The 10,387-nt window shown below is 35.7% G+C and overlaps 1 protein-coding gene across 1 annotated transcript in view; it reads left to right on the plus strand.

Moving 5' to 3' along the window:
* Positions 1–6,673, plus strand: part of LOC109842611 — a 23,106-nt gene extending 16,433 nt beyond the window's left edge. The window contains exons 2-3 of the mRNA XM_020411465.1: positions 773–1,089; positions 6,364–6,673. Coding sequence (XP_020267054.1) covers positions 773–1,089; positions 6,364–6,392 — 346 coding nt within the window. The 3' untranslated portion in view covers positions 6,393–6,673. The remainder of the gene's footprint in view (positions 1–772; positions 1,090–6,363) is intronic.

Consider the following 10,387-nt stretch of genomic DNA (forward strand, 5'->3'; position numbering starts at 1 on the left):
ATACAAAATTTATGTTTTATTAAAAAATTAATTAAAATTGAGAGAGAATGGTATGATGTCTAGTAGATCGAAATAGAAAGAGAAAAAGAAGGGGGAAACTTTGTTTTTTTAAAATGCATTAAAATAATAATTCCAAAAAAAGTAAAAGATTACAAATTATTATAATTATAATATATTATAGTCTATCCAATAGTTCTTCAAGATTAATTACATTAAATTAAATAATTATTATTATTACAAGTAAACTTTAAATTATACAAATAGTAGTCTTATCATCAAAATGCATAACCTATATGCTTCTTAATTATTAAAAACCGTCCTTAATTATATTAACGAGTTTTCCACTAAAATATCCTGTTTTAAAAAATTACTCTTTATTATTCCATTAAAATATCACACATCAAAAAATTATCCCATACTTGAAATTGTTTCACTTCTAGCAAAAATGTATTTATTGGCTCACACCCCTAGGGAGAAAATCCTCTTCACACAAATTATTATGCTATTTATGCAAATATTATTGTTCACGGGGACATAAATGTAAAACTGCGAAGTTTCCTTTTACCTGTGGTAAAAAGAATCCGACTATATTTTTTTCTTCGATGTAAACGTTACGTATCATTTTTGAAAATATTAATGATAATAATGATAATAATAACAGATACCATCATAGTTGGCAAGGTTTTCTTTTCTGATCTGGTTACACTGCCGGAAAAGCCTGTAATGGCCTTGAATCGTGGGCCCACTTTCAGGGCCCATTCTAAACATCCAGAACACCGTACTTACAGAAATACCCTCGGAGACAGTTTTTGATCCCCTCTCTCAGGGGATCGCAGCGGCGAAAAAAGAAAAAAATTCTCGCGGAACTATCCATCGAAGAAGGGAAGCGAATCGCGATGGCGTCAGCGGGATCGATGGCGGCGGCACCGTTCTGGAGAGCCGCGGGGATGACGTACATAACCTACTCCAACATCTGCGCTTCTCTCGTCCGCTCGTGCCTCAAGGAGCCCTACAGGGCCGAGTCCGCGTCCAGAGAAAAGGTCCATTTCTCAGTTTCCAAATGGGCCGGCGGGAAGCCCGAGAAGCCGAGTAAGTCTAATCTCTTCTCCTGTTTCCCCGCTCTCTAGGGTTTCATGTTTTGCCTTGATCTGTGATGGCCGCGACCCGATCTATTTCTAGGGTTTTTTTTACCATCATTCTTCTCTAGATAGATGAATTTTGTGGCTGATTGGTTTCGGATTGTGAGATTTGATGGTAGATGGATGGCGAGGGAAGAGCGAAGGTCGTTGATCCTTTTGTGGATCATCCGTCCTTTTGTTTTTTTTTTATTTCTTCACTGATCGCGTGAAAAGCATAATTTCATTATGGAAAAGCTTTGCATAACGAGTAGGTCCGCTGACACGGCGCAACTTTGTAGCCGCTTTTTGAGAACTTTCGTGCGCTCAATATGTTGTATGGGGAGTTCCTTTTTTTTTTTTTGCTTATTAATCAAAGATGGAGAAAAAACTTATGAACGATGCTACATTCTGAATAGGCATTAATGTGTGCCTTTTCTGTGCCCACGTGGCGCCATTATCCGATGGTTAGAGCATCTCCAACCCAAAAATCCAAAATGGTGTAGTTTTTACACCAAGTTGGTGTAGATTTTACACCAAATCACTATTTCATCTCCAACCCATTACACCAAACGTTACACCAAAAAGAATATTCATTTTATTATTCTTATCTTTTAACATTTTTATCTATTTAAAATATTTAACAAATTATATAATTATGTAATACATTATATATAATTAATTATAATAATATGTTTTATGAATAAAATAAAAATATAAAAATTAGATGCTAAATCAAATTAAAATATTACTTTCATAAATTCAACTAAAGATTTACATTTAACATCACATATAATTAGTTATTAGTTATAATTATATATTTAACTAATTTTTTTATGCCCTAATGTTTATGTTGTATTTTTTTTATCTAAATGGTGTAGTTTTTCTTATTTCTTCATTTGGTTCTAGTATTATGAAATTTTAAGTGTTTGAATTAAATTATCTATTTTTTTCATTGATGAATTTTTTTAATAATTATTTTATACTCTAATTTCATTATAATAGTTAATATAAAATAATATATATTATTAATACATTTCATTATAATAGTTAATATAAAATAATATATATTATTAATACAAATATAAATAACAAAAGAAAAAATTTTGTTTCTGTATTTCTTCTCATAAGACCTTCCATAAAAAGTTTTCACAAAAAAAATTAATTGCGCCAATGCTACACTGTTGCACCATTTCTGGCGCAACACTGTAGCATCCCGCTATTTTAGCGGGATGTTTGGCGCTCCATTGGAGCGCCAAAACACTCCAAAATGGAGTTTTGGCGCTCCATTGGAGACGCCCTTATGTATTCTCCGGCTACCCTCAAACCAATAAAATCCTAAGCCGGCATGCTCGTATCACGTTTTCCACGTTGTGACGACTATAATTCTTTTTTACCAGTTTGGTAGAAAATTGTTCCTTGTATCCATGGGGGGGTTGTTCACCGGATGAAGCTCGAGGAGAAAGCGAGAGGCCAGGAGAATCTAGATATCTCTAGAGGCTCGTGTCGTGTGTGTGTGTGTGTGTGTGTGTGTGTGTGTGGATAGATAGATAGATAGATAGATAGAAAGGGAGAGGGAGACGATCTAGGTTATGTTTGTAACTTTCAGTGTCCGTTTCATTTTATTATAAGAGAAGTGGAAAGAGTTATAATTCTTCGTTTGACTGTTACTCTCTTGGAATGAATTAGAAGAGGTCTGTTTGATTTTTCTTAAGGACTTGTTTTGGTTGGTTGATATTAGGAGCACGTTTGTCTTCATTTTGTTGTTTATTCAATTTGTAAGGCCTTAAAAAGGGTTGAGATTATGAATAAGCAGGGTGTACGAAAGTGATTTGAATTGCCTGTAATTGGACTTAGGTCTCTTGTTATCTTTTCCCTATTATTCTCCTATCTTCTTTTTTCTACTGTTTACTTAATGTTCCTCAAGCTGGACACAAAAGTGAAGCAACTGAATTCCCTATTTTCATCCATTTATATTAAGTTTTCTCTGTGTCATCTAGTAAACTCAGATTATGTGTGTTGAGACCGGGGAACCGGGAATGAGGATATGTTGTTGAGGTCCAGTATAGTTGGATCGATTAGAAATTTGGAGCTACTTTGCTGCACTGTGCCAATCTCCGTCTCTGGATCATGGAAGGGTCTCTTTGAAGAGTCCCTATTTCATAGTTTACGTATAAGTGCAGGATAGTGCAAGCATAAATGCATGATACTAAAATTATGCTTTTTAGGGCATGCACCGGAAAGGAGAATTTACAATGTATTAAGATCCATTATGATTAAAAATCTTAAACAGTAGTTTGTTTTTCAAATCCAAAGGTTAAATGTATCAGGGAGCCGTGTTGGGAAAAATTTATAGTTGGGGTTTATTGTAAGGAAAGTACCTAATGTAAACCAGATCTGGAAAAAGAAAAGGTGCTGAAATGTATAGTAACGTAGTTAAAAAAAGTGTTGAAATGTATAGTAACATAATTATTTGCTCCTTGGAGTAATACTAAATACCGATACTCAACCCTTCCACTGGCACCAGCATAATGAGACAGAGAGTGTGTGAACCTGGGTATTACAGTATTACTATTCCAAAGTTGACTACGACATGCGTTCTTGGGTTTGTATGTTATGCCATTTTAGTTCCAAGGGGGGTAGCATAATGCAGATGAACATATAAAGAACTTAGTGAGCTGCATTTGGAATCTTTTTCAGGAAGGTGCAGTGATATCAAATGACAGATATGCTCATATAAAGAATCTAGAGAGCCACATTATGAGTCTTTTACTGGGAAGGGGCTGTGGTGTTGGATGGCAGGCTCAAGTGTCAGTTTCATAGACACTTGTGGCATGTCATATGCATATAATTTGTAGAAGCTAACATACTTTCTGATTTTAACTTAATCCTATAGTTGGACTATATATCTGCAGCAAATTTTGTATGAAGGCGCTATGTAAGTTTGAGCTTCTGGCCATTTGAAAAGCATGTATGTTCAGTAATCAGTACTCAAAGGAGGCCTTTCTTCTCCTTGGTTCTGAAATTCTTATGTTTCTTTTTACTCCAAAAAAGTATCAACCTTATGTGCAAATTAGTCAATTGCTTCATCTTTTTAGACATCAACTTAAAACAGAACCTACAATTAAATGAGGTTCATGCTTCATTCTAAAATTTTTTATTTTGTAAAAAAAAAAAAAAATCAGTTGATCACCAAATGGTTGTTTTGTCTTCATGATGTTGTTTTTAGATGTATGGGGTCTATTGATCTCTTGCTGGTTACCTTTTACTGATTTAAAGTTTGGTTGAAATCCTCGTTTTTTAACTCCTAAGTACAAGTATCTGACATCCTCAACTTATGCTGTATATTATGGAACTTTTAAAATACATCTTGACACCTGTTGCATGATAGCAATATTAATTCATGTAATGAGAATAAACATTTATGAGACCAGTTTTTGATGTAAACATTGATCTCCTCTTTCAAAACATTTTTCATTTCGGAATATGCTGCTTTCAGATCATATGTTTATAAAGAAATTCAAAATCAAGTTGTTATCTGCCTATATGCACAACAGCTTTGCACCTTCAGTTCTGTTCTTAAACATGGGACTTTTTAGTCTCCTCTGACAAATTCTACTCTATGATATTCCAGGAATCAGACATGTTCATTTTTTAAGTCAGGATATTAGAAATTTACTGAAATGAGTACACCTGTTCCACCTTACCATACCTACAGGAAGTTGTTCCCTATGGTTCTTGGTTTGCTGGCAAATTAAACATATATTTGTTCCCATATACATCTATATGGCAGGCTGACACCATGCTCAATGACATGATAATGGTCAAAAGAATTTCCCTTGAAAAAGGAAATAGGAAGTGTCTTGCACATCTTCAAGTCTTTATGGGGAACTAGTATATTACATAGATTTGTGTGTTCGCTGACCTTATATATCGCGGGCGTCTTCCATTTTGGAAATCTTTCAAATAATTTACAGAACTTCTTATTGAATTTTTGAAATCTAAGCTTGAAAACGTGTGGTAGAACCATCCCCCAAATTGACTTCAGTTAGTGAACCTTTCTTCGCAATATACAGTCACTTATTTCGGGTGAACTCCACTTATTAGTTGTAAACTGGAAGAAAGAGAAGAACTTTTGAAAGAAGAATAACAAGGAAAGGACTACCACAAACATCCGAGAGACTAGATGATGCAAAGAAATTTGAGATGGAGAGGAGAGTCTGATTTCGACTAGCAAAAATCTTCACGCACCAATAAAATGATTGTGGTTAATATATTCATATTTATAAGTGGAATGTTTTGGCGAGAAATTTGAGATGTATGTGGAATTTTACCAAAACGAACTAAAAAAGGATTGCTGTAGATGGACCATCTACTTGGTCAGTTGCATCTTGGAATGATTGATAATTATGTATGGTTTTCTTAACCCTTAGTTACTGGGTTACTTTGGCTATTGATCCAGGAAAACCACACACTTAATAAAAGAGATAGGACCATTCAAATTTACCATGGTATAGATTAGATCGTCTGATGCTAGTGGTTAGCCAGTCAGTTTTTCGAAAAACATAAGGTTGCTTTGTTATCGTCAGTCGGTGCCTAGAGCATAGAGCCTAGAATCATGCAGGCAGATGTCTGCCTTGTTTTTATTTTTATAACACTATTAATAGTACATAATTTTAGGAGTTGCCTCACCATGTTCTGAAGAATAGTGAAGGTAACACAAGCTAGAATTTTGATGGCATCCTTCCTTTCCATGACATGCCTTTAGCTCAGATTGTGTGTGGATCTGATGGGAGGTTGACCATTTATAATCTGCAGATTTAATGAAGCATCCTTTCTAGATAACTTTTACAACTGACAAGGTGTTGCTTTAGAATTAAAAGTTACAGAATGTTAATTTCAGTTAATAATTGCTTTCGCAACTATTTGCTGCAGGCTAAAACCTATATAATCAGCTTGGTTCACCATCAAAAACATGCCGAAATTTCTAGCAATAAGCAGCAGAAAATTGATGAGTTGCATGAAAAGGTGACCAGAGCTTGGCGCCAAATTAGTTGTTTAATTAACCACTGGAAAACGTGGAACATACTATCATCTCTTTAAATGATGACTTTTCATATTTTTGTGGGAAGACCTTACTCTAATTAGTTTATTTCCCTAATATTATGCATTTTCCTGCATCTGTTACTTATTTCTTTAAGTAATATAAACTAGTGCATTCTGATAATATATTGGTTTTTTTAACCAGCCATCCGTACAGACTCCCCTGATGAATGAGCTTCATTGAAGATCTTCAGTGTCCTTTGTTAGTCATGCGGAGATTTAATTTATTGTCTGCTGCTTTTCATTCGCGGGTGAGACAGTTTTGGGCATTTGTTCATGCCATAATAAATATTTACAATGTTGGTGTAAACCATCTCCATTTGATATTGTGTTAGTGGGAAGCTCAGAGGATTCCTAAACTTGCTTATCTGTTTATATTACGATGATGTTTACATCAAACAGTAGTTCTTGAGCTTCAACTTGAGTATGAAATTGGCAGGTTATTTTCTGATTCACAGATGCAGGTTTTTTTAGGCCTTATATTTTTAATATGCTTACCACGTGCTTGCCAGTCTGCATTTTGAATTGGGTTGGCTTCTTCTGTTCTCGTCACTTTGAAGCTTAAAATAGGTTCTGTTACGCTACTTTCATGATTGCTAGTGTTTTGTTTTTATAATGTGGGTTTTTTGCAGCATAATAAAATTTTTTGTGTGCAAATTATTGTAGAGAAGCTGCATTGCAGTCAAATTCAAATTATTTTGTACTGGGTTGAACTATGGATACGGTTTTACTTGTGTAAATTCAAAAGTAGTAATTGTAACAATTGGAGTTGTTTTCATTATGGGTTGGACCTTAAAGTTTCGAAATGTTTGTATTTTCTCTATGCTTGTAAACAGCAGCCGAGAAAATCTGGTCGAGGGCGCATCAGTATTTGAGTATATAGCTGATTGCTAATGTGAATTTAGCAGTATCAAGGCAAGGTACTGACCTGAAATATCAGCTGCAATAATAGTAACTTGCTGGAAGAAAGTAAGGATTTACTTTTATCAGTTTTTTGTAACATTTCTGGGTGTAGAACTGGAATATGTGCCTTTCATTTATACTGATTTCCCCTCTTTGAATTGATCGTCAAGGCGTCAAATGTGGAACAGCGTCAGGTAAGGTTTGTTCTCTTCGCTCATGGACAAGCTTCATTCTCAGCTCCATTGATGGTTATTTTTATGTAAAAAAGATGGATTAGCGTAATATTTCTTGTGTTGGTAGTGGGGCTGTTTAATTTTAACATTTCAGACTGTTATTAAGGATTTGATATTTTTCGGTAGGTTTTAATTGCCCACAATTTCTTCATACTCTACTATCACAGACCCATGCTTTGGACTCCTTAGGATGTTAGTAGAAAGATGATGCAATTTCCTCTTGCAAATTTGTGCTTCATTTCTTATTATTATTATTCGATTTGATTAACCTGTAGATTTTGTGCCAGAATAGTATATGCAATTTGCCAATTTGAAAGGCTTTATCTGTCCTCCCAATGTTATGGTAATTTTTCTGTTAGTAGTATGCATTTTAGTTGGAAGACAATACTGTTTTTGTTGGTTGTTTCAAAATCCTGAAGATGGGTCATATTCATGTTATCCACTATGTCTATATCAGTATTTTTAGGAGTAGATTACTAATTATGTTGAATACTTTATTTACATATTACTATCATTTCTATTTTCATCTTGCATCATTGGGGTCATTTTCTGTCTCTCATGCTTCAGACTTCAAATTATATTATCTGTCCATTGATTCCGAATATGACTAATTTTAAAAATTGAAACTTGCAGTCTAGTATGCGTTAACATGCTTTATTTGGTGCATCTGTAACATGATGTTGTCATTTCAAATAGACCCTCCTACTAAATTTGCCACGTAAGCTGAGGATTGAATGAGATTGAAGCGTAGATGGAGTGGTGTTCTCCACTTCGAAACGTGCATCAGATGATCAATCAACCAATCACTCAATGACAAAACCCTAACCCTAAAATCTCATCCTAACCCTGACGCCTACTTCGGTACACGGGAATGAGTGGGAATGAAATGTAATTCCTGTTGCGCGCCTATGCGGAAGCGTGTTCACACACCGAACGAATCTGTGATCACGGGAGAAGAGAACCAACCACACACGAGCACAATTCAATCCAAATACGACAAATCAAACCAAACACAGAGATATACGTGATTCGGTAATTTGCCTACGTCCACGGGGAGAGGATGAGAGATTCCACTAAATCAATGAGAGTACAAAAGGGTTACAAACTCACAAAATCACTCACACAACCCCTAAAACCAAATTTCTCAACTTGCTCACAATTTCTCCCTCTCAATATGCTCAGTACAATCTAAAATCTATGATTAGAAACCCTAGAAAATCATGTTTTAATTTATATCAAAACACAAACCCAATACGAACAGGAAATCAATACTCAGGCCTAGCCCGACTCGCGGTCGACCGCAGAGCCATATGCGATCGACCGGACAGAACGACAGAAAGCATAAATCCACTACAGGGTCTCGCGGTCGACCGTAAAAAGTCCAGAGACTTTTCCAGATCTCGTGCACGTTTGCGGTCGACCGCCGCACCACTCGCGGTCGACCGCTGGAAGTCCAAGTCGTTTTCCTATAAGCTCTTCAATTCCAACTTCTTATTCGTGTTTAAAAAACGTGATGTGTTTTTTGATACTAGAAATGTCATTCTCACTTTTTATCAATTCCTACTTAATGTGGGAATGACTATTCCGATGAGTGATCAAGGAGTTGATATTCTCATTTAAATGGGAATGGAAATTAAAAAAAAAAGTATTCGGATATACCATTCGTAAAGATATTCCCACTTAATCCTATCTCATTCCTATTCTCACTTAGCTCTATTCCGGCGTACCAAACGAGATAGTAAAAGACAGCAGAATATTCTTCTTCTTCTCTGGTCCTCGTCCCAAACCCTGACAGCATTGAGCCAGCGCAATCTCAAAGGCAAAAGGGCAGCCAGCCATATAACTTAATGACAATTTGTGTGTTGACAGCTTCACTGTGTATTTAAAAAAATATATTTATTCCTACGATTTTGCCATCATCATGATCCCTCTATGACTTCCCTTAACAAATAGAACTAGCTCCTCAACTAGCAAGCAGCAACTCCGCATTTTGAGCTGTCACGGTCCCTATTCCCCCTCTCTCTCACATGAAAAAGCTTCAGCCTGTCATGTATTTTGCTGCTAGATTTTGTTAAGGTGACCAAAGTTTCAGCTATAAAAATATACATTTCCTTAGGCTTTCTTTGAGTTCCACAACAGCAAGATTAATGGATAATGATGGCTTGATTGGGGGAGTATTTTATTTGGGTTTGGTCAGCATCAATCCCCAGATTGCTTGTCTCAGGGGAAAAAAAAAGTTAAAAGGCTAGAATTTTCATGCTCAGGGAGAGGGGCATTTTTATATATACTACAATTTTATTTCTTTCTTGCTTGTTCATTTATCATTCGAGAGGCTCATTTGTACATAAACACAGCGCATCTAACTTCTTTCATGGTAATCTTGAGGCATATCTTTCTATCAATAAAATTACTATTCAATATTTTCTTCGTGGATTCAGAGATCGTTCTTCGTGGATTACAGAACACCCTTGATGGATTACGAGGTTATCACCTCCGCGCTGCGTCAACTGCAGATCGTTCTATTTTATTTGTTATTTCGTTGGTAAGCATAATTGAGGACAGAGACGGTCACGCGATTGGAGAAGCGCGGAGGAGAGTTGAGCCAGGAAGAAAAATTAAAAATAAAAAAGAAATAAATGCACGTTGTTAGATGCTAATAACTCTCAATTCATTTTGGTCATTTGTGGACGTTGTTGGTTCCGTGCTTGCACATGGGAAATACAACTAAATTGTGTCCAGATCCAGCCCCTTGCAAACCCCCCGGCCATTTGATTTATAAATAGTCAACAGGTTCAGTGGTAATTGTTAATTACCATGGGAAGAATCCAAGTTATAATAGGACATCACTGGATGGTCTATGTTATACATAATAATAATAATAATATTATTATTATTATCGATTTNGAGAAATGAATGAGGAGGGGGGCCCCCTGATTTGCATTGGGATCCTCTCTTCATTCATTTCTCTCTATCTCTCTCCTCTCTTATAGAGTGCCCAAGGACACTCTATAGAAAAACCGTATTATTATTATT

This window comes from Asparagus officinalis, chromosome 5 (genome assembly GCF_001876935.1).
Source record: "Asparagus officinalis chromosome 5, Aspof.V1, whole genome shotgun sequence".
In the NCBI taxonomy this organism is placed as follows: Eukaryota; Viridiplantae; Streptophyta; class Magnoliopsida; order Asparagales; family Asparagaceae; genus Asparagus; species Asparagus officinalis.